Source organism: Chionomys nivalis, chromosome 17, assembly GCF_950005125.1.
Source record: "Chionomys nivalis chromosome 17, mChiNiv1.1, whole genome shotgun sequence".
In the NCBI taxonomy this organism is placed as follows: Eukaryota; Metazoa; Chordata; class Mammalia; order Rodentia; family Cricetidae; genus Chionomys; species Chionomys nivalis.
This window is the reverse complement of record NC_080102.1, coordinates 13,696,607-13,722,072: the sequence shown is the minus strand read 5'-3', so window position 1 is coordinate 13,722,072 and position 25,466 is coordinate 13,696,607. Positions and strand designations below refer to the sequence as shown.

At 40.5% G+C, this 25,466-nt stretch overlaps 1 protein-coding gene across 1 annotated transcript in view; it reads left to right on the top strand.

Annotated features, from left to right (window-relative positions):
* The first annotated feature begins 2,114 nt into the window (after positions 1–2,114).
* The window catches only part of Eif3h (eukaryotic translation initiation factor 3 subunit H), a 75,262-nt gene continuing 51,910 nt past the window's right edge, over positions 2,115–25,466 (top strand). The window contains exons 1-2 of the mRNA XM_057792373.1: positions 2,115–2,275; positions 17,503–17,659. Coding sequence (XP_057648356.1) covers positions 2,144–2,275; positions 17,503–17,659 — 289 coding nt within the window. The 5' untranslated portion in view covers positions 2,115–2,143. The remainder of the gene's footprint in view (positions 2,276–17,502; positions 17,660–25,466) is intronic.

Here is a 25,466-nt window from a genome sequence, read left to right as displayed (position 1 = left end):
TGCAATGGAAACTTCCTAAAATAGAAGAAGGCAATTCTAATGAAATCTCCAAATAATCAAGGAGACAGAGCCCTGATGTGGGAGTCCCCTCTGTGTGCTGTGATTACCATTAATAAATAAATAAACTCCTTTGGACTTATAGCAAGGCAGAACTTAGGTAGGCAGGGAAAGCTGGACTGAATGCTGGGAGAAAAAAGGGCAGAGTCAGAGAGATGCCATGAAGCTGCCAGAGTCAGACATGCTGAAACTTTGCCGGCAAGCCACTGCCACGTGGCGATGTATAGATGAATAGAAATGGGTTAAATTAATATAAGAGTTAACCAATAAGAAGCTAGAGCTAATGGGCCAAACAGTGATTTTATTAATACAATTTCCATGTGTTTATTTCATGGTTGGGCAGCTGGGACTAAAAAGGGGCTCTCTCTCCTCCAACAAATTGGCACCAACATGGCATGGTTGTTGGTCAAAAGGCTCCCATGAAACTTCCCCAATAACTTAGGCTGTTGCCAAGACAAAAGGTTGCTCGCCACAAACTGACAGCAAACCCAATTGCCAAAGACAACCCCTACAAAACTCACTGAACATGGAGAAGTTGAGCTGGTGCCTCCATAGAATCTGTGATCCACCTTTGACACTTACCTGTGGAGGTTTTCTCTCTGGTCCAGGATGAGGTCTATTTTGCTAATATTTCTTATAGACTTGAAAAAATGTTCTTTGAATCATCAGTAACATGTCAGGCGTAACAATTACTGCTGTCAACTTGATGCATAACAGACCCCAAATAATAGCAACAACAAAATCAACATGGTACAACATGGTTTACCATAATGTGACCATTTCATTACTTTTGAGTACTAGTAAAGGAATACTTACTGCAAAAATAAGGAATGGGAACAAAGTCACTTGAATGTAGAGGATTACCTAAAATGGCTTGCTACAACTGATGCAGTAGTTTCCAGACTTGGTATGTATTTCAGAATTGCATGTCATAGGTCGCTTGATTTGTGATGTATTCTGAATACTTACCATTACATCAAGTTCAACACTACAACACTACTAAAAGAACTTTGGTATTTTACTCACGTAAATCTTTGATCCTGAAGACTGATCAAAGTTAACCATGGTTTACGTATTTTCTGTATGGTCTGAGTGGCTAGAGAAAGCAATCTAAAACTTCATGAGGCAAGCGACTTGATGCAGCTTGTCACTAATTAATGGGTGATGTCTCAAGTCTCCTTGACAGCTGGTGAGAGGATTGGAAATTAAGAGTCAAAGCATATTTTTTTTTTCTCTTTTCTTTTTCTTTCGAGAATGGGTTTGAATGGGTTTCTCTGTAGCTTTGGAGCCTGTCCTGGAACTAACTCTTGTAGACCAGGCTGGCCTCGAACTCACAGAGATCCTCCTGCCTCCACCTTCCGATCGTTGGGATTAAAGGTATGTGCCACCACCACTCGGCTAAATAAAAACATTTTTAATATGGAAACGATACAGAAATACGAGCTCTATTATTATAGCCGTCTGCCTAATGGCGAGTAAGTCCACACTAAAAAAGCTTAATTGGGCTGGAGATGGTTTGGCAGCTAAGAGTACTGTCTGCCCTTCCAGAGGTCCTGAGTTCAAGTCCCAGAAACCACTTGGTAGCTCATAACCATTTTCTTTTTTTTTTTGGTTTTTCAAGACAGGGTTTCTCTGTGGTTTTGGAGCCTGTCCTGGAACTAGCTCTTGTAGACCAGGCTGGCCTCGAACTCACAGAGATCCGCCTGTCTCTGCCTCCCAAGTGCTGGGATTAAAGGCGTGCGCCACCACCGCCCGGCCTCATAACCATTTTCTATAATGGGATCTGAAGCCTTCTAGACAGAGCACTCACATGTATTTAAAAAAAAAAAAAAAAAAAAAAGGCGTCTTTTAGGTTTTAAGTAGTGAGTGGGTGATCATAGACTGACACTAGCCAGACACAACGCGCGTGCGCAGAGTCATTGGAGAGCGCCCAAAGTGTGTGTGTGTGTGTGGGGGGGGGGGAGCACCGGGGTGAGGCACGGCTCTCCCAGACCCCGCCCTTTAGTCCCCCCCCGTCGATGTCACAAAGTTCGTCATTCCGCTTCCGGCGCCTCACGCTTCCCTTTCTTCCTGTCTGGCTGGAAACATGGCGTCGCGCAAGGAAGGCACCGGGTCCACCGCCACCTCCTCCAGCACGGCGGGCGGCGCGGTGGGGAAGGGCAAAGGCAAAGGCGGCTCCGGGGACTCAGCCGTAAAGCAGGTGCAGATCGACGGCCTGGTGAGTGCGGGTCTTGGCCGCAGGCCGATGCGGGACCCAGATTCTCGCCGGGCGCGCTTCCTGTCGCCTTCCCCTGGAGGATGCTGACCGCGCTCTCCTCTCAGCACCCTTCTCCTTCATCCTCACTCTTGCTCGAAAGACACCGCAGCCTTCCCTGGTTTCCAGGGACAGAGCTGGGAGCTGAGCAGAGGGACCGGAGTCGGGCGTGCGACAGATTCGCCTGGTCTTGGGTGTAGGTGCTCAGGAAGAGGGCGAAAGGACCAGTTCCAGCAAAGTGGCAGTTGTCATGAGAAGGATGTAGGGCTCTGGGGAGGGGAGAGGGGAAGGGAGACACCTTGACTTTCCGGAGAGACTTTTGACAAGTGCCTCCTCCCGAGATCTGCTACTCTGTTCCCGTGCTTTAAGCACGTCAGCTGGAATTGCGGGCCTGGGATAGACTCCTGGACACTGTTCAGTCCGAACTACAGAAAGCATGGAAAATAGCCTTACGTCTGTTTCTGGGTAAGGGCACCTGTGGAAACTCGGTAGAAGTAAAAGGAAAAGGATGGGGCAGGAGATGCGAATCTGAATGATGTGGGTTTCTAAGCTTTAGGAGCATTCCTCCTGCAGGGTGTGCTGGCATGCGGTTGTCCTCCCAGCGCTGGCGAGGCACAGGCAGGCAGATCTCCTGGGGCCACCTGGGGCTAAGGTGCTCCCCCTCAAAAGAAAAAAAAAAAAGAGGCATTCACCGTGCGTTTTTCCAAAAGCACACTTTCCTCTCAAAGCAGTTTTCTGGGTATATCCATTAGCTAAGACACTTGTAGGAATTTTTAAGTTCGTGTGAAAATTGGGATTACAGCAGGCAGTGCGGTGTATTTTTTTTAATTTTTAGTTATTTTTAAAAAAGAAAACCGTCTTTTTTTTTTTTTTTTTTTTTTGGTTTTTCGAGACAGGGTTTCTCTGTGGCTTTGGAGCCTGTCCTGGAACTAGCTCTGTAGACCAGGCTGGTCTCGAACTCACAGAGATCCGCCTGCCTCTGCCTCCCAAGTGCTGGGATTAAAGGCGTGCGCCACCATCGTCCGGCTCGTCCTTTTTCATTATACATACCAATCCAAGTTCCCATTCCCTCCTCTCCTCTCATTCCCTCCACTTTCCTCCCCACCTTCACCCCCATCCGCTCCTCAGAGAAGGTAAGGCACATTGTTTTTTGGAAGGTTCAAGACCCTCCCCACTATATCTAGGCTGAGCAAGGTATCATCCAAAGAGAATAGGTTCCCAAAAAGCCAGTACATGCAGTAGGGATAAATCCTGGTGCCACTGCCAGTGGCCCCTCAGTCTGCCCCAGCTGTGCAAGTGTCAACCACATTCAGAGGAACTAGTTTGGTCCTATGCTTGTTCCTTCCCAGTCCGGCTGGAGTTGGTGAGCTCGCATTAGCTCAGGAAGACTGATCAGTGGGTGTCCCCATCAGGCAGTGCAGTGTTTAAGTGGAAGAAGTCCTTCGTAATTTCACCTCAGAATACCCTGATGTTTAAGGGCTTGGTCTTCTCAGTTCTGCCATCTGCCAGCTCTGTGGCCCTGAGAAAGTTAGCCTTCATCAGCCTCACTTACCTCACAGATGGGAGTGAGAAGTTGGTATGTATCAGTGTGTTGTTTGGATTATGTGGAAACCCTTGATGTGGCGACCTGTTGTGAGCTTGTCAAACTGTGAGCTGTGGTTATTGCTGGCTGGAACATCTGTGGAGTTTGAAAGCTGTAGGGAATAGCTTTGAGCAGCTTAGTCGCATCATTTAAATGTCACGTGAAAAAGCAGTGCTATCTCTTTTGCTTAGCTGACACTTTCAACTTCCATTGGCTTTTTTGAAGCAGGTGCCTTCAGGAATAAAACTTTTTTTTTTTGTTTGTTTATTCTTGTTTTTCAAGACAGGGTTTCTCTGTAGCTTTGGATCTTGTCCTGACCTTGAACTCACAGAGATCCACCTGCTTCTGCCTCCTGAGTGGTGAGATTAAAGGCATGAACCCATTTTCAAAGATTGCAGATTAGTTGGTGGGTGGACTTGTTGAAGTACCAGTTAAACACTCAGAAAATGTTCTGGATGCTCGGAAAGTGTTTTAAGTCTTACGAGTTTATGTTTTACTGCATTTACGTATGCTTTGAAAGTACTCTAAATTACTTGGTTTCTAGAGGTGTAGAAGGCAACAAGGAGGTGTTATAAATCCATCTGGTGGATCTAATTACAAATAAGTATTTTAGGACTTGGGCTGGGCATGGAGATGCATACCTGTAATCCTAGCTCTTGGGAGGGTGCAGCAGGGTGCTGGGGGAGTTGTCTGTCAGTCTGTCTGGGCTGCATAGTGAGACTGTCAACCAAGAGAGGGTAAAGCATGCTTTTTAGGGCAGCCTTGAAACTGCCGAGCTGCAACAGTGTCAGGGTACCTTAAGAAAGTTAAAGGAATGTGGTTGCTGCAGGCGGAGACAGACAAGCCGGCAGTGGGCCTAGGAAAGTCAAGACACTTGCTTTGGATTTCTGTCTTCACGGCCACTGTTTTATCCATAAACTGATTCATGCTCTTCACAAGAGACTGGATTAAAAGTTTATAATTTGCTATGAAGATAGACTTTTCAGTGACAAAGTACTCATGTCTTCAATCAAAAGGACCTCTTTTATCAGCTTCCTGGCAAATCATCCTGGGGATTATGAGTGACCCCAAATGAGCCATCAAAAGGGACACTCAGGTTGTTAAGGGCCTTTACTTGCTGAGCCATCATGCTGGCCCTTAGTTCAAATCTTGATACCCCTTTAATGATATCTTAATTTTTTCTCATTCATTTAAAGTTCAAATAGTGTCTCCCTACATTAGATGTTGTCAGTGAATTCACCCCATCAAGGTGTTGCTTCTTGTGTTCAGGTTTCTTTCCTGTTCATCCCACACTTTGTCCAAGGTATGTGGCCAGTTAGTTCTTCCCTGACTAGGTCCTGCAGTTTGTCTTCCTTTTGTCTGTGGCGTTCCTCTTTGCCTCCTTTCATGTATAGTGTTGCCAAATGTGACTAAATAGAGCTATGGTTTTAATCCCTAGTTTAATTTGAATCTGTATAGTTCAGATATGCTCTGTTCTGATTCATTTAGTAAAAATCATAGGTTACCTATCTTTTTCTTCCTTCCTTCCTTCCTTCCTTCCTTCCTTCCTTCCTTCCTTCCTTCCTTCCTTCCTTCCTTCCTCCTTCCCTCCCTCTCTCCCTCTCTCCCTCTCTCTCTCTCTCTCTCTCTCTCTCTCTCTCTCTCTCTCTCTTTCTTTTGAATTGGTTGCTCTGTATAGTTTTGATTATCCTGGGACTAACTAATATAGACCAGGATGGCCTTGAACTCAGAAAGATCCACTTGCCTCTGCCTCTCCTCCACACCCACTATGGATTACCTTTCTTTAGTGACGTTCAGCTCTGCCAGTTGCTGCTTCTGTTGGTGAGCAAAGTAGACACTCCAGTCCCGCTACCATGACTTTACTTAGCCATGCATAGGCATGGGTGAGTTCAGATATTAATTTCATACTTATTATGCTTGCTTCTGGCATATTACTAGTGGCTACAACCACTTAATATTATCCTTAGGAATATAAACTCTTAATTATATTGAAGGATAGTTCATGAGAATGACTTGACTTATTTCAAATAGATTTCTTTTTTTTTTTTTTGGTTTTTTGAGACAGGGTTTCTCTGTAGCTTTGGAGCCTGTCCTGGAACTAGCTCTTGTTTACCAGGCTGGCCTCGAATTCACAGAGATCTGCCTGCCTCTGCCTCCTGAGTGCTGGGATTAAAGGTGTGTGCCTCCACCACCCGACTTTCAAATATATTTGGCCAAGCATAAATTGTTAGAAGGCAAGTTGACCATGTCCGTTCAGCAAAGTGGTGAAGGCAGGTTTTGCTTTAGGCTTTTGACCAGGACTACATTATCAGGCATTCCATTTGTGCCTGTGGAGCAGGTCTGCTGACTGACAGTCGGCATGGTTTGTCTGTAGGTAGGTGCAGCATGTGGATGCAGCTGGATAAGATCTTTGTTGTCTCTTCTTCCCCCAGCAGCTTGTCCACTTCATTTTTTTTTTTTTTTTTTTTTTTGGTTTTTCGAGACAGGGTTTCTCTGTGGCTTTGGAGCCTGTCCTGGAACTAGCTTTGTAGACCAGGCTGGTCTCGAACTCACAGAGATCCGCCTGCCTCTGCCTCCCGAGTGCTGGGATTAAAGACGTGCGCCACCATCGCCGGGCTTCCACTTCATATTTTAAAATTAGGCCTCTGAGGCAGACCTGGGACTTGCTGATAAAGTTATGCTGACTGACTGCCCAAGTTACAGGAATCCAGCACTCTTTTCCTCTCTAGGCCTAGGATGTCAGACGCCAACACCAAGCTTGGCTTTTTAGGTGAGGTCTGAGGAATTCAGGTCCTTTAGAGCTTTGTATGGCAAAGCACTTTACCAAATAAGCTATCGTCCCCAGCTCCTATTACAAGTGTAGTATACACATGCTCCTTAACAGTGCTTTTACCTCCCCATAAGCCTACAGTAAATTGAGAATATTGTAAGTAGGATTGTGTTTCAGCTGAGAATGGCGGCTTTACAGATGACACATCTGTAATCCCAGCATTTGGGGTAGGGGTAGAAGGATCAGGAGTTCAAAGTCATTTTCAGTTACATAGCAATTTGCGACCAGATGAGATTCCACTGCTCGTTCGCTTCCTGGCCGCCCAGACCCGAATAATCACACAGAAACTATATTAATTACAACACTGCATAGTGAATAGCTTAGGCATATTTCTGGCTAACTCTTATATCTTAAATTAACCCATTTCTATTAATTTGTATCGCCACAGACTGGCCTACCCAAATAAGGTTCCAGCATGTCCTTTTCCTTTGATAGCTACATGGCATCTCTTTGACTCTGCCCTCCCTCCCTCTCTTTCTCATCGGATTTCCCGCTCTCATCGGATTTCCCTCCTGGCTTTACTCTGCTAAGTCATTGGCCAAAACAGCTTTATTCATTAACCAACAGTAATAAAACATATTCACAGCATACAGAGGGGAATCCCACATCATGTGTGCTTGAACATTTGGTTGTACCGTTGTGCTCTCCGTGCCAATTGTAGGACAAGAGAACTGGTGCTCTAGGTCCCTGAAGTTGCGCTTATGCTCTCTTTCGCAGTAATTAGTTGATTTAACTTTAAAAATGTAAACCGTCAGTTAGCATTAGATTCAAGAGAATAATCATGAAACGTGTTCTTTCAAAATGAAATATTATAGAGGTGATATTGGTGAGCTATAGAGAAGCATTATAACCAATCTCATATGTGTCAGGGGCAAAATAACTATTTCCACCATTGAAGTTACTAAAGTTTCATTCACATCAAAACTTAAGAGCAATGCTTTAAATTTCATTTATTCTTTGACTCAGCCAGTTGTGAAATGGAACTCCTATCCCACTTGGGCTATAAAATGTGTTAAATTTAAGACTAATGTAGCTTTCTGTTTTTTGAATTTATATTTTGGCAACAACTACCTTCTTTGTTCAGTGTTAGAATAAATGGTCGAGACTTAAGCAAATAAGAAAACTGCCAAGTGCATAGATCTGGCAGTAAAATAAGCCAGAATTAAATGAAAATCTAGATACTGACTTTACAGAATATATTAAGGGAGATTTTGTGACATCACAGTGTCTGTGAGAATCAAACTCTTCCACAGTAATAGCTGGTCTTTGACAGAGATTGATGTGAGAAGTTCAGGCCATGGGCCTCACCTCCCAGAAGCTGCAGAGCTAGAGGAAAGCCAGCTAGGCATTGTTCAGCTTGCCTGAGTCCTTCAACCCACCAGCCCCTTGCATTTTGGCCTATGCTGCTTTGCTCTGAACTTCTAAGGAACTCTTTTTTTTTAATCAAGTAAATTTATTAATTTATCTTACATCCCAGCCACATTTCCCCTTCCTCCTCTTCTCTCCTCTGTTTCTGTTTAGAAAGAGGCAGGTCTCCCATGGGTATCAACAAAGCGTGGCATAACAAGTTGAAGCAAGACTCAGCACCTCCCCTTGAATTAAGGCTGATTGAAGGAATCCAGTATGAGGAATAGGGTCCCAAGAGCCAACCAAAGTTTTAGGGACAACCTCTGCTCCCATTGTTAGGGTACCCACAAGTAGACCAAGCTACACCACTGTCACATATATGCAGAGCATCTAGGTTGGTTTCCTGCAAGCTTCCAAGATGTCGGTTCAGACTCTTGAGTTTCTGTGAGCCAGGTTAGTTGTTTTGGTGGGTTTTCTTGTGATGTCCTTGACATCTCTAGCTCCTGCAATTCTTCCCTCTCTTCAGCAGAATTCCCTGAGCTTGGACTAATGTTTGACTGTGGGGTCTCTGCATCTGTTTCCATCAGTTACTGGATGTAGACTCGCTGGCCATTGGGATAGTCACCAATCTGATCACAGGAGAGTGCTAGGTCAGGCTATGCATCCATTATTGCTAGGAGTCTTAGCTGGGGTTATCCTTGTAGATTTGTAGGGGTTTTTCTTGCATCAGGTTTCTACCTGACCCCCCTTACCAGTCTTCTCTTTCAGAACTCTCCTCTTCCATTCACCCCTAATCCGATCCCTCAAGTTCCCATCCCCTCCCGCCCCTCGTCCACCAAGAAGATCTTTTTCTATTTCTTTTTTCCAGGGAGATCCATGCATTCCCCGCGTGGGCCCTCCTTGTTACCTAGTCTTCTCTGGGTCTGTGGATTGTAGCATGGTTATCCTTTGCAGCCAGTATCCACTTATGAGTGAGTGCACACCATGTTTGTCTTTCTGAGTCTGGGTTGCCTCACTCAGGATGATTATTTTTTTCTACTTCTATCCATTTGCTTGCAAATTTGCTGATGTCATTGTTTTTTTTTTTTTGTTTTTTTTGAGACAGGGTTTCTCTGTGGCTTTGGAGCCTGTCTTGGAACTAGCTCTTGTAGACCAGGCTGGTCTCGAACTCACAGAGATCCGCCTGCCTCTGCCTCCCAAGTGCTGGGATTAAAGTCGTGCACCACCACCGCCTGGCTTCGATGTCATTGTTTTAAACAACTTAGTGTATTAAGGAACACTTAGAGTAGACAACACCATGTTTTTAGCTAGTATAGTCATCTTTTGCATGAGAATTGCATTATATAAACAATACAGAATATTTTGAGTGAAGTAGCTTAACCCTTTTTTTTTTTTTTTTTTAAGGCAGGGTGAAATGAATACCAGGCTGATTCCAACCAAGCTTGCTGTGAAGCCGAGGCTGGCCTCGTTCTCCTGAGACCTCTGCCTCCACTTCCCAAGTGCTGGGATTATTGACTTGCATCCCCATTCCTGGCTTAGTTGCATTCCTAATTTTTTTTTTCCTTCTTCATGACAGGGTTTCTCAGTAGCTATGGAGCCAGTCCTGGAACTCATTCTGTAGACCAGGTTGGCCTCAAACTCACAGAGATCTGCCCGGCTCTGCCTCCCGGGTGCTGGAATTAAAGGTGTGCACCACCACTGCCCAGCACCTTTTTACTTCTTATTTGTTTATTTGTGCTATGAATTGAACCTTAGCCTTTTTGTCTGACTGACTATGCATGCGATGAATTGAACTTGAGGCCTCACACATGCTAGGTAAGCACTCTGTCTCTGAGGTTTATTTGCTTAATAACCTTTGTTTAATTTGATAGTCTCATTAAGTTGCTTAGGTTTGCCTCCAATTTGTGATCTTTTTGCTTCAGGTTCCCGAGTATCTGGGATTGTATGTATCAAACTGCATCATCTCTAGTTATTTTTGATATCTTTAAAATAAATTTGCTGGGGCTGGAGAGATGGCTCAGTGGTTAGGATCACTAGCTGCTTTCCTCTTGGAAAGTGTCGGGGTCCGGTGCTAGCCCAGACCATAAATTATTTCTCTGGACTAGACCCCAACATAAACTCTCTCTCTCTGGACCTGCGTGGAGGCGCAGGAATAAACACACACACAACATGGCTTTATTGAGAGGGAGATTCTCTGTGGTCCCTCATGAAATCCTGAGTTCACATCCTGAAGAATCCCTCCTGCTTTATTCTCCAAACAGCCTTATATATCGAAACATAAACTGAGGGGTAAATACATTAGCATTCTGTCTCCTAGGTAACCAGGTGAATGGCTTTTAAGTCATGTCCACCTCTACCTATCTACTGTGTATGCTAGGTGGCACGTAGGCTTGATTAGCATCTCTATCAGGCATCCTTCACTTTACAAAGAAAGGAGCAAAACAATATCCCGACCTTTTGTTAGGTTAGCGACAGCCAGTTCAGAAGGTTATGTGACCACTTCAGGTACTGACTATGGCTTTAGAGCCTGGCTGCCATACCAAATAGAAATATGGGCCTACATATTTGATTCCTAGCAGCCACATGGTAGTTCACAAGTACCTGTAACTCCATTTCCAGGACATCCAACACCCTCCTCTGGCCTCTACAGGCACCAATCACAAATTTTGTGCACTGACACAGATGCAGGCAAATACCTGATACAAGTAAATTAAACCAACCAAACAACCAACCAAACAAAAATGTATATATTTTATGAAAAGCGGATGTTGGTGCTTTATTTAAAATGTTCAAAGGTGTAGTTTCCAGTGTTGTTTCTCCAGGTGATTGCCTCATCAGTTTGCCTTCTTGTCCCTCATCACACCCCCTCCCTTTCTTTTCATTATAATTGTTTTTCACAAACTGTTACAGGGAGGGCCCCTTTGTTCTTTCAGGCCACCCGGCTAGCTTAGCCCCTGAAATAATCACACAGAAACTGTATTCATTAAAACACTGCTTGGCCCATTAGCTCTAGTTTCTTATTGGCTAATTCTTACATCTTAATTTAACTCATTTCTATTAATCTGTGTATCGCCACGTGACTGTGGCTTACTGGCAAGATTCTAACCAGAGTAGGTCTCAGGCAGAAGTTCATGACGTCTTCCATCTTCCTGTTTGCCCTTCTTCCCAGCATTCAGTTCTGTCTTCTCTGCCTACCTAAGTTCTGTCCTATCAGGCCCAAAGCAGTTTCTTTTTTGGGGGGGTTTTTCAAGACAGGGTTTCTTTGTAGCTTTGGTGCTGGTCCCGGAACTAGCTCTTGTAGACCAGGCTGGCCTCGAACTCCCAGAGATCTGCCTGCCTCTGCCTCCCGAGTGCTGGGATTAAAGGCGTGCGCCACCACCGTCCGGCCAGTTTCTTTATTCTTTAGCCAATGAAAGCAACACATGAACAGAAGAACCTCCCACACCAAACAAACTGTAATCATGGTCAGGTTTGTTGATTGTCATTAACATCTTAGTTAGATATTGCTTAAAAAGTCTCCAGGGTCAAACTTTTCATAATACATAAACTCCTTTTTTCAGCTTTTTTTATTCTTTCATGAGTTTTCAGTACATTCCAGATGCTCAGCGATAAAGTGATGTAATAAAAGATTGAGTACAAAGGTAGACTTGGTAATCCACCTGCTGCCTACAAAGCAAGACGTTAAAAAAAAAAAGACTTGAAAATTCGAAACAGTTTGATTCTTCTGTTCTGAATACAATATTTTTATAAATTAACTTTTTTCTAAATATCTGGAAGTGCCATTGTTGAATACTGAGTGAATATTTTTGTTTTGGAAAATAGTTATTTTTCATAAGAATGTAGCTTATGCTGGCACATAGCACATTCATTATTGTTGTTAAGAGAAGTATTGTGAAAATTTCTCAATTGACTGTAGTTTTGGGGGCCGTTGGTGAATTTTAGGAATTTTAAAGTTTTAAAAGATTAGTGAGCGTTTTGGGTCCTGCGTGTGTTCAGTTCTTGTTCCCAGTTTCTGTACCAGAGCTTCTATCACGTTGAGGGCTTTGAGTGACAGGAATGGCCTTTGTTCATACTCAGGCTCTGGTCCCATAGGAATTTATGTTAATGATGATGAGGTTCTGTAAAGAGATTGGAGCGGTTGGGTAAACAGGAGATGAGTCTAACTTACTAAAGATCAGTAAAATGAAGATAAAATTGAAACAAATCTACTAAGATATAAGCCTTGATGAAATGAGAGGAATCTGAATAGTTAGAGGCACTGGGGGAGTGGTAGGCTGTTCCTGCTGCCAGTCCCTTGCATTGTCCACTGCTAAGTAATGTGTTTCCGTGGGTCCTGTAAGCTCTTTAAAGCAGGTGGTTAAACCTGAGAAGGGTGTTGTGGGAGAATCCCTGGTTTATATGGTCTGTTGGTCAGAAGCATCCGAGACATGAAGTGTGAAGTGGTGTGGGACAGAGCTCTTAACCGTTGGAGTCTGGTGCTAACTTCAGGTGTAGAATTAATTGCCTTACAATCTGAGACTCTCAAGTGGTGCTGGGGCACTGGAAGACTTGCTTAGTATGGAAGCCTTAAATATTTGAGTAAGAGACTTGCTTTTCTAAAACTTGGAACCTCATGAAAGCATAGACTTCGTGCATTTTATGTTAGACTTCATTTTATATTCCTAGGGTATGGGAGAGATGACCAGGCTATAGAATTAAGTTAGTAAATATCTGACCAAATGAATTAATGAAGAAAAGAGAAAAGTAGAAGGTAGCAGAAGCCTGGTAAATCTGTGCAGAAGATTCAAACCTTCTTTAGGTAATGTTCTTCAAAAACGCATATTTGATAGAAAACAGTTATTTGCCAAAAAGCATTATCTGTATTTTGGTAAGATTTAAAGTCTTTCTTGATAGGAAATTAAAAGGCCCTTCAACCTCCCTCCTTTTTCTTTTTCTTTTCCTTCTTCTTTTTCCTTTTCTTTTTGGTGAGACAAAGCTCAGACTGAACTCTGACCTGGAATTTCCACTCTTCCGCACCCTGCTAGGAAACTCCTAATGTATTTATAGGGAGGCCTTAGGGAATCACAGAAAAATTTACCCATCCTGTTAATGCTTTAAATTTAGCATTTCTGATTGTTATTGTAATAACTTACTTGGCTATTATAGATTAGTATTTATGGTCCCCCATATATATGTCTTAAACTTTTTTGTTTATTTGTTTTGGAGATAGGATCCTTTTATGGCGTTCTGGTGCTCTAGAACTGGCTATGTAGACCAGGCTGGTTTCAAACTTAACAAAAATCCATCTACCCCTGACTTCCAAGTGCTAGGATTAAAGGCATGTACTATGACTGCCCGGCTTGTTTTAAACTTTTTTATTGAAAAATATTTTTATTCAATTCATTTGATTATGTTTTTGTGTTCCACAATCCCCAGATCTTTGCTACCTCCCTACCAATTCCACTTTTTCTTTCTCTGAAAGAAAACAAACAATCCAATAAAACCAATAAACCAAAAAAAAAAAAAGGAGAGAAACTCCAACAAAACAAAAATGGAAACCAAAATAAACAACAAAAGGCCGCAAGACAGAGAAAGTCCAAATAAAGCAAAATGAGACCAAAAGCTACCAGAATACCATTGAGTTGCTTTTGTGTTGGCCAGCCATTCCTCAAAACTGGCCCTGCAATAAAGTGTAGAGTGAGACTAAGGTGGATTCTTTTTCTTTGCCAGCGTGTGTCAAGTGCTTGGTTAGGGTAAAAGTCCATGTCCACTAATCGGTGGAGGCCTTGTGTGTGCTGTGTCAGTCTCTGAGTTCATTTGTGTATCATCCTGTTGTGTGGAAGACTCTGTTCCTTGGAGCCATCCATCACTTCTGGCTCTAAAAATGTTTCTGCTTCCTCTTCTGTATGGACAAATCTCTGAACCTTGAGGGTTCCCTGTTCTCTTGAGAATACTATCTTGTTTTTTTTTTTGAAAACACTACCTTAAGTTAAATCAGTTGCTGCATTTAGACTTTGAATCAAAGTTAGGTTGCGTTTGTTTTGTTTTCCTTTTTAAAGCCAGGGCATGTTGAACAATCCTCTTATGTTCCTTAGAGATTAGGCAATAGCCTGGTTTGCTATTTCACAGTGTGCATTAGTGATCTAGGAAAGTTCGTTGTAGGGTTGTCTGAGCAGACACGGCATCCTTTAGTATTTTGCTGGTAGGATTCCTTGCCTTGCTTTATGTCCCTCTGTAAGAGGACACTGCTCATTTGTTTCTGAGAAGACAGAGTTTATAGCAGACTGTGCATTGCACTCTTTTCTAGGATCCTGTCAGCACTGGTTCTGGAGGCCTGGGGTCGCCCAGAGCCCTGAGGCCACTGGACTGCAAGAAGCAGTCTGCTTTTAAGAAGGGATCTCTGTGCTTCTTTTTCCTCTTGCTTCCTACTGTAATGTTCTTCCAGGTTGAGCTTGGCTTCTTTATTGGGGTGGTATTTTTGCTTTTATAAATAAAATATTCACATTCACATGAAGAAAATATTCAAAAATAAAAAAGATTTTTAAAGTTTGCATGACAAAGTAAGGCAAGGAATTCTCACTCTTCACTTTTTAGAAACATTGAGAAGTCTTAGAAGAAAGAAAGCTCATGGCATTATAACCTTTTGAGGAGTTAAACCAACAAAATAAGGACAAAGGAAAGCCGGATCATGTTCATTAAGAGATAGAATAGGATTGGAGAGATGGCTTCAGTACTAAAAGCACTTACTTCTTTTTTTTTTTTTTTTTTTTTTTTTTTGGTTTTTCGAGACAGGGTTTCTCTGTAGCTTTGGTGCCCGTCCCGGAACTAGCTCTTGTAGACCAGGCTGGCCTCGAACTCCCAGAGATCCGCCTGCCTCTGCCTCCCGAGTGCTGGGATTAAAGGCGTGCGCCACCACCGCCCGGCCACTTACTTCTTTTGTAGAGGACCCAAGTTTGGTTCCCAGAACCCATGTCAGGTGGCTGTTACCCACTTGTAAGGACCCTGTAACTTCTGGCTTTTACTGGCTGTTCATACTCAGGAGCAGATATCTACACATAGACACATATAGCTACACTAGTTTAAATAGTAACTAAAATAAATTAAGTTTTAAGGTATTAGAGTCAAGTAGGATGATATAGTTTAGTCACCTGGAGAATCTAAATGCAAAACATCCCAAACAGTATACACATCCTGCTCAGATTAGTTAACTCTGAGTTCAGAGAGTATGATTGGGTGCAAGAATATTTTAGGGCTCCCTAGATGCCTCTTTATATGTATGTAAATAGGGGCATTTATTTATGCTGAAAACATCTGTTAGATCATTTGTTAAACGGAGAACAAGTGATGTAAGGCTCTGGAGTATGTGGACTCAATATTCAAATATATTATGGGAATATGTTTTTGTTTTGGAGAACTAGTAAACCTTCCACACATCTGCTTTTGAAAGTAAAGACAGAGAACCTGACTTTACTAAACAGGACTAATTAAATATATCAGCACTGTTTTGTGGAAAGAGCCGTGGTGGTTGGTGGGAAAGAAAGTAAATAGTTGAGCATGAACAGGTGAGGATTTTTGTGGGTGGATATTCCTAATTTGAAACTCATGAGACTGACGTGTAAAAGATAAAAGCTGCTTTGCATTCTTGGAGTAACTGGGCACTTGTTTCAGCGACCAGTGCTTTAATTTGATAATCATCACCATTCTTTCACAGACAGTTGCTGCCTGATCTTGTATGTTGTGTTGTGTGCATGAACTCCTTAGTGTGTAGCCATAGTTACAACAACACCATCTAGAGATGCTGATACTGTATCATGATGGTCTAGCCTGTTACAAGCATGTTTAGCACACCTTCACCTTCTGAGTTATTGCAGAGTAACTTAAAAGTACCAAGGTTTACATGAATATGCTCATTTCATGTCAGCGTAACTGTTTCCTTGGAGAAGACAGGAAAATAGTACAACTGGCTTTGTAAAAAGATGGATGTAGGGATTGAATTAAGTCATTCATTACTTGTAAGACATTGAGCAGAGGATTTAGTGTATCATGAATGATTGGTAATGTTTTTTTATGCATTCCTTAAACTACATTTGGAGTATCTTTCATGTGCTAGTGTCTGTTAGCTGTTGAAAATGTAATACTGAGTAAAACAGCCCTTCATTTATGAGAGTCTTTAAGAGGGGATGCAGTAAGCAGGAAGTTGAGACTTCCAGATCCCAAAGTTTTAAACACATGTATATAACAGATTTGTGGTTATGTAGAATTATAAAAAATAGGCTTCAGTTTGTTCCCTTGAGGAATTTTCTTTCTTTGTCCATTCAATTGTTCTTTTTTAATTCTTCCTTTCTTTTTCTCTTTTTTTTTCTTTTTTTTTTTTTTTTGAGACAGGGTTTCTCTGTGTAGCAGTCCTAGCTGCCCTGGAACTAGCTCTTATAGACCAGGCTAGTCTCGAGCTCACAGAGACCTGCCTGCCTCTGCCTCTTGAGTGCCAGGATTAGAGGTGTGAGTCACCACTGCCCGGCTCTTTTTTTGTTCTTTCAGATAAATAGAGAGGCCAGGAGTTAAAAGGGCTTATTGCTCTGTTTGTATGCCTGTGAAAGGGTGTCAGGGACTATAGTTACAAAACTATAGTTATAGTTAAATAGTTGTGAGCTGCCGTGTGGGTGCTGGGAATTGAACCCAGGTCCTCTGGAAGAGCAATCAGCACTCTTAATCTCTGAGCCATCTATCACTCCAGCCTCCAGTTTAATATTCTTATGGTTTAGGTAGAAAGCTGAATTATCACCAGATGGGCTTTGGGAAGTAGTTCTGACTTAGTTAATCCTGTGTTGGAGTCACAGGATGAAAGAGGAGATGGGGAAGCACTGAAGGGTAGGGACTTGGGACCAGGTATGAATTTCAGAGCCATGCCTCTAGAAACTGATATCCTCCAATTAGGTCCAATCTCCAAGCGTTTCCAGAACCTCCAGAAATACTGTCACCAACTGAGGCACAACACTAAACACAGGATTTTGGGGCCATGTGTATTCCTACCACAGCAGTAGGGGAGTGGAAAGACCATACAGTTTCAAAGGATGAATGAAGCTGCTTAGGTTTGAGAATGATATGGTCTGACTAATTTTTGTGTGCTTTATTTCATTAGGTTGAAATGGTAAGACCATACATTTATTATATTGGTGGAGTCTTTCTTGATGAGTTTATTTTAGCCAGTCTTGAATGCTGTAGATAATTTACCCTTAAATTTGAAATTTTATTTATTGAAATGAACACAAGTAATTCCCAGGCTTATCTTTCCACCTAAAGTTAAAGGAAATGGTTTGTGAGACAAAATTTGTTGAGTCCTAATATGTAGTTTTGTGGTTGTGAAAACTCACTGGTAGAATTTTTTTTTCTCTTAGAAATAAGTAAAATATAAACTAGTATGTCTTTTAAGTTCTCTTTTGTATTTTCTTTCAGGTAATATTAAAGATAATCAAACATTATCAAGAAGAAGGACAAGGAACTGAGGTAGTTCAGGGAGTGCTCCTGGGTCTGGTTGTAGAAGATCGACTAGAGATTACCAACTGCTTCCCATTCCCCCAGCACACAGAAGATGATGCTGAGTTTGATGAAGGTAAGGGTCTGTCTGGACTGGTGTCAAGTTTGTCTTTACAGGATATACAAGTAATGTTGACAAATTTTCTAGTTAACTTTTGATTATATGCTATCAGAGTTTTATTGGTTAACCTAAATCTCAACTTGACTTTTGAGTTTCTTGGAAACATTGCATGTTCTGTGCAGTGAGAATTTGTGTAATAATGTTCATGACTTGTCCTGTTTGGCAGCCATTGTCTTCTGTTTTGAAGGGTTTAAGAAGAGGTAAGTCTCAAAAAAGAAAAAGAAAGAGATACGTATCGATAGCAGCCCACATTAATTATTTGACTTATTAAAATATTAGAATTTTGATTACATTGAATATGTAAGTCACTGTAGGTAGTGGCAAGTCTTTTGTCTCCTTGGTTAAGCTTATTTCTAAGAATTGTATTTATAATGCTATAAACTGGGTATTTTTCTTAGTCATTTCTTTTAAATAATTTTTTTTTTTTTTTTTGAGACAGGGTTTTCCTCTGTAGCCTTGGCTATCCTGGAACTTGCTCTCTAGATCAGGTGGCCTTAAACTCACAGACATCTGCCTGCCTCTGCCTCCCGTGCTGGAATTAAGATGTAAATGTAACTTTTTATTATTGTGTTTGGAGGCATGTGTGCCACAGCATGTGTGTAGGTTAGAGGTTATGTTTTCGCCTTTCCATCTTTGTGGATTTTGTAGATCGGTCTTGGGCTGTCAGACTTGAATGGGAAGCATTTTTCTTCCCTACTGCTCCATCTCGTTGGTCCCTCATGATTTTTAAATAACTTTTAGCCAATTACTTTTAACTTAATAAAATGTCACTATTTTATTCAGCCTTTTCTATGAAGCAACTTGAACATATTAGAAATGTACAGTATATTCTTGCAGAGGCTGGTTTCATGATACTGTCATTCTTCTGGAAATAGTTTTCCATTAACTTAATATCTCTGGAAAATCGTTTACCTGCCTTTGTTTGAGACACCTGACTGCCCGTGTGTTAATTTGTAAACTTCTATACATAATGCATTTTTTTCTGTTCTAAACAGGCCTGTTTTCACTTGGGTTTCTGTAAAAGCACCTTTGATAAGGATAATCTTGGGGTTTGTGTAGTCTCCTAAAGCAGTATCAGTAGAGATCAGTTTTTCTAGAAGCATATCTGGAGATGCTTAGTTGTAATTTAATATTCACTATTTCAGACCAGGGGACAAGTGGTTATTCATACAGTTGTTTTCTCTTAAAAATGAAGAGCTTTAGATGTTTATTGAACCAATGTGGCTGGTTAGAATAAAAACCATCTCAGAATATATAATGCCTGATTTTGTTGGGTAGGAATTATTTTTTAAATAACATTCTTTAGAATATAAAGAAATAATGTTTAGTCCAATTATGCTGCATAAAGTGTTACATATTAATTTTAGAACTTGACAATTGGAAGTTAGTTAACATATACTTTAATAAGCTTGTTTAAGGCTTTAACAGTTTCAAGATAAGAAGAAACTGTACTTAGCATTTAGTAATACTAGTAATTTTTAAATCCTGGTCATTATATCCTGTCCCACACAGGATATAATTTTTATCAGCCCTATTTTCTGTATTAGGAAACTGAAGTGTGTGTCAGAGATTAAAATATATTGGATGCAAAGCAGTGTGATTCCATATTTGAAATCTCTTTATGTAAAACAAGCTTTAATTTCTTGTTTTACCTGTAAGAACTAATATGGGGCTGTGAAGGTGGCACAGTCTCTAAAGTGCTTGCCTCCCAAACTTTGACAACTCAGGGTAGCTCCCCAGCTTTCAGTAAAAGCGTGGCTCTGTGGTGTGTGTCTGTAACCCCAGATCTTAATACAAGGGCATAGCATGGAGGAAGGAGGGTCCCTGCACTTCCTTGTCATCCAGTGAAGCTGAATTGATAGCTCCAGGTTCAGTGAGAGACTCCTCCAAGTATAAGGCAGAGAGTGATTTGCTGAAGATACCTGCCATGGACCTCTGGTCTCAGTATGTTTACAAACGTGCTCGTACAAAGAACTAATGGGATCCGTCCTTTTCAGTGTGCACGTGAAAATGTAGCGTGACACTGTTTTTCTTCATAGTCTTAGGCGAGAAGTTTGAATTTAGGTTCAGTTACCTAAACCCATTTATTCTCTTAATAATCATCAGAATGTGGTCATCGTTTAATTTTTATTTTTTTTTATTTTTATTTTTTTTGGTTTTTCGAGACAGGGTTTCTTTGTGGTTTTGGAGCCTGTCCTGGAACTAGCTCTTGTAGACCAGGCTGAGATCCTGGTCTCACAGAGATCCGCCTGCCTCTGCCTCCCACGTACTGGGATTAAAGGCGTGCGCCACCACCGCCCGGCTGAATTTTTATTTTTTTATTTTTTATTTTTGTGAAATAAAATTTTTTACTATGGTTAGGTATCTTAGAATATTCCTAGATGTGGGTTATTGTGCGTCATAGTAAAGGCTGCTTGTTTTACTCACTGGTTTTCCATTATTCTGTGTCCTCTTCTGCCACCGCTTTATGAAGCTGAAATGTCAAATATTTCATAGTTATGGTAATCATACAGTTTGGGTTTCTTAAGAATTTTTGTTAGGGATATAGGCTTGATTTTTTGTTTTTGTTTTGGTGCCTCATGGAAGTGAGCAATTTTAATCTGTGGTACAAATAAAATATTAGTAAATGTTTTAAACCAGGTTGCAAACTGACCTGTGTGCCTGCTGTTGTCAATAAAGTTTCATTGGAAGACTGTCCTGTTTGTTCGTGTATTTGTAGCTATATCCCACTACAGTCGTTACTGTAACCATATGGGTCTTTAGCTTAAAATACTAAAAGTTTTGGCTCTTTGAACAATTTTGACTGATAATATAACTTTCTTATTCCTTATTCTCTTTATATGGTTTGGATAAAAAGTAAGATGGTAGTTTCTCTTTTTATTTTAAATATGTATGTGGTGGTAGTTGCTCAGTGCTTATTTCTCCTGGATGTATACCATAGTATTACCCAAGTTTTGAATGGGTTGTGAACACCAACCTGAAAATTCTAATGCTATTGGATTTATTTCACTGGCAGTATCACAGTAGATTTTCTTAATTTTAGTGCGTTTTCTCTTAAAGAAAAAAAATACACACTGAGTTGTTGATGTTTGGGGAACTAACTATAGATGACAGGGTAGGTGCTCATGGGTGTCTTGTGGCCGCCTTGTTAAAGATGCTCCTGTTGACACTGGAGCTCCCGTGACAGTGAATAACTTGGGAGCACTTCTGTGGGATTCGGTGATGCCTTCCACTTAGAAGATGCTGCTCGCTCTGTCAGTGAGTACCAAAAGTGTGAAGAAAGACTGTCCTTAGATAAAACTGTTTGCCTGGTGTTTGCTTGGATTGTGCTTTAGGATAATGTAAAACCTAGAAATGTGTCATTTGATTCTGTTATTCACAGGGTTTCTTACCTTCTTTTTTTTTTTTTTTAAATTCAACATAGGTAACTCTTTGAGTGGTCCAAATTTTGTTAAATTTATATTAGAGAATTTGCTTTTTGGTGAAAGTGAGGTAACTTACCCATTAGAGAATATTTGCTTTTTAAAAATGTGAGTAAACCCCTCAAGTCAAAACCCCCATTAGGGGGCACTATTATCACGCTTAGAACTGGAGACTAATTTGTTTTCTCAGACATACAACCCGGGGCTTGCTAACAGCGAAAATATTTTTATCTGATAAGATTCAGATCCTGTTTTATACAACTGAATTCCTTAAATATGTTATAAAGTGCACTGAATTAAACACAGATTCAATAACTCACTGTCTTGTTTTTCAGCACACTAAATCAATTTAATATTGCAGGTGCTATAAAAAGCTTACCTTGTCTGCATTAGAGCCAAATTCCTAATTTTTATATTTGAAATGGACAAAGTTTAATTTTGCTTGCCTCAGGTTTGCCACAAAGTGGTCATTGACTTGCAGAAGGGGTCTCCTTACCAAGGAAGCAGGGAGGTTGGTAGGGGAACGACTTAGACCATCTTACTGTGTGTGGTCGGCAGTTACTGCAAAGATAGCAAGTTATGTGATGTTTGAGACTTTGGGTAATTTTTGTTGTGGCAAATTTGTTTTCTTTGATAAAAGTGTAGTGTTCGTTTTAAGAAATGCTAGTACAGACTGTTTTACAGAATTAGCTAAAAAAAAAAAATTCAAATACAAAGTGCTGGGACTCCTAAATGGACTTCTCAAAAAAGAAGAAAGAAGTTGAATGAAAATAAGGGGCTTTCAGAGTAGCGAGAGTTTCACAGTTGCCGTGCCCTGGGTTTATGGGGAGCGAGATCTGTAGTTGCCGTTTTGCAGTGGTGTGTGAGAATCTGTGCTCGGTGGTAATTAAGTCTTGGCTTAATTACTTGTTGCCTGGTCACCTTCCTCCACTTTCCTTAGGCTGCCCCAAATGCAGACCCGAGCCAGGACTGCTCAAAACTTAGAGGGCGGGATCCTTCTTCAGTCTGTGTTGCTTCAGAATTCCAAGCGTGGTCAGGACAGAGCATGGTCTCTAATTATCAGACAGATGGAGACATTTTGTGGAAAGATGGGCTGTTTGCTTATTATTTTCTTGATTCGCCTATCTGTAGTTAGTAATCACTGTGTTCTTTTCAATAGATTCATTCTTTTAAAAAATCTGCTTGTTTTGTTAATTTTTTTTACAAAGAACCTTTTTTGATAGAAACATTAGACAATTCTTGATAGAAATATTAGACACTTTGAGGGGCATGCTTGAAGCTTGCTGGAAGGATGGGGACATTTTTAGTGATCTCAAGTCTTCAAGTGCAAGAGTGTAATAAAATGCTTCGTATATTTCAGGGGATAAGAGAGTGCCCACAGTAGTTTATTTTGGCATTTATGTGGAAATGATATTGTATAGACAGTGAAAAAAGAAAGATAGCAAATCTTATTATAGCTGTGAAAGGTTTTAAGTAGGAGAGACAAGTGTGTAAATAAGAAAGTTTGAAGTGTCCTTGATACATCTGGAAAGAGATGGAAAAAATGGTAGGAAGGATCAGATATCAGTGTGGTTTCTTGTTTGGGATGACCTCACAGAAACAAAGCTTGAATTTGTAGGTAGATGTCAGTTGCAATTTTAGTTAATTGTTAAGGAAGGTAATATGTTTGTTCTTAGTGTATTCTAATTATTTGTATTTGTGGGACATAGTAAATAGCGCTGCTATCTCAAGAAATAAAGAGTAATGTGACAATTTGGCTTAACATTTAGTCAGAGAAAGTTATATTCCTTTACAGGACTTCTGATGAGGGGTCCTGTATTCAAAGTGGAGACGCCTTTGGTGGTAATGCTTGTGATAAGCAAAGGACCAAGCTAGTGTCAAGTTTGTGGGAATTTTAGTTCATAGAACAGAAGCTCTATTTAAAATGTGTAGGAAAATGTTTAACATAAATATTAAATAGCTCGTTTTCATTTTGTCCAGGCAGCAAACCATGGGACTGTATACTAAATTATAATTCTCCTGGTTTTTGTTTCTTGTTTTTGTTGTTCATGGTAGTGTTTGAAATGTTAAATCTTAAATATTTAATGATTTTTCTGGTGACTGTTCAGAGCAGTAAGCTGATTTAGATTAATGCTTTACCAGATTATTTTGACCATTCAGATAGGCTGTTTGTGTGTTAGACATTAAATGATGTGTTTTATTTTTGGTTCATTAAGGTGATTAGAAAATGAGAAAATCAAAAGATGAAACTGAAATCTCAGTTGATTCTGGTCTCTTTTTTTGTTGTTCTTTTGAGTTTTCAAGAATAACTATAGAAGTGCGGTCAAAATCTGGCTTTATTTTAAAACTTTCAAAAGGGTCAGGATGTGCTTATTTCATATTTTAAATTTCACTTTTAAAAAATGAGTTGAGAAACTCCCATGTGAGGAAGGATGCGCTATTGGAAATGCGGTCCACGTGAAAGGTTTTTCTGCTTAAAGAAACTGAAAGCAGCGGTCCCCAAAGCGTAAGTGCTATGGTTTGGAAAGAAGCCAAGGAAAACCTGTTTGAATTTTGTGCAGACTTAAAGTAATACTGTAAGATTTGAAAATTACAGGTGAATATAGTACTTAAATAGTAGTTAAAATTCCTAAGTTTCCCAAGTCTAAAAAATGTAATCCTTAAATTACTGTTCCCAGTGGTTTAAATTTTAATTAAATAAAACCTGTTTTACTTTTGACCCACAACAACTCTAGGTAAAGATATTTGAATCGTTACTAAATTTCAAGCTGATAACCATTAAGAAAGAACTATTTAATACTAATTAAGATGTCAAAAGGCCACAATTAGGGTATGTAAGCAAAGGTCCTTGTTATTTCTGTTTTTCTATAAACCGTTTCCTAAGAAGCAAGTTTAAGCTCGCTTCCTATTTTGCCCAGAAGACTGGCTAATCTCAGTCAGACAATTAAATATATTACCTAATCTGTGAATTTTATATATTGCTAGGTTAACTATAATTAGATTTGATGTTTTTGATTCTGTTGTTGCATTTTCCAGAGCTCCCTCAATCTAGGACATGACATCTGTTTGTAAATTGGCCTTTCTCTGCTGACATCGCGGTAGTTCTGCATGCTGAGTGGGCTTTGTGTACCTGACCATTCCCAACATAAGTGTTACTTATTCCTTTTTAGAATCACAAACATTCATCTGGTATATTTTATCTACTTTCCAACGTAGTGAAGCACAAAAGCAATGTTTGTTTTGACCACTATCATAGTACAAATGATTTATACACCCTGGATCACCTTCTGACCATTCCCTTGTGCACATTTACCATTGTCTCCTCTAACATCCAGCCTTCACACATCTTTTAATATGCAGACAGCCTCTGCGTCTGCTTGAGTAGGGAGAGGATTGTATGTTTATATCAGCAGTCTTTGCAGAAATGTCCACATTGTTTCTGTTTTACAGAACTAGATAGGTGGTAATGCTGTACGCATGTTTGATAGCAGGCAGCTAACCTTAGGAGCCAGCAGCAATGGCTGCAGGAGTCTGACTGCAGAACCTATTTGGGACGCCTGGGATTTGTGACCTGCAGCCTAAGCAGGCTGCAGGGATGACAGCAGTAGCACCAGCTGGACCTCTGCCTCTTGTCCTTGGGCATCACAGCTTCCAAGTTCCATGTATGTTCTCACCCTCCCCATCTCTTTAAGTTGGTTGATATTTGAAGGAAAACTATATGCCTGGCCTTTTTGACTGCTACATTCTAAGCAGCACATTAGGTTTGAAGCATGAGGAAGCCTAATAGATGATGTTAGTAAATCAGAGAAGTATAAAATGAAGACCGATAAAGTGAACATTCTAGATTCATTATCTATCTATCTATCTATCTATCTATCTATCTATCTATCTATCTATCTATCTATCTTCTGTTTATAAATAAGGTGAATGACGGGTGAGAATGGCAAATATATTTACAAAGCTCTACATCATCAATTCTGTGATTTAAAATGATTCTATATACAAGGTAGTTTGTTGTTCAAATATTAAAATTGAACCACCCTTGCACTGATTACTAGACATATATTTTATTTCTTCTTTTAACCTCATTTGGTAATAACTCCTAGTGCTTTTAAATGTATTTTGTGCATTGTTTTGTTGTTGCTTATCTTTTGAGACAGTGTCTTATGTAGTTTAGGCTGGCCTAGAAATCTTAATATAGCAAAGGATCTCCTCAAATTCGCCATCCTCTGGTCTCTACTTCCTAGGTGCTAGGATTACAAACAGGAGATGTAATACTAGCTGTACTTAGTTTTCAGCGTGTATTACTAAAGTTTCTACTGTTATGAATTATTTCTCCT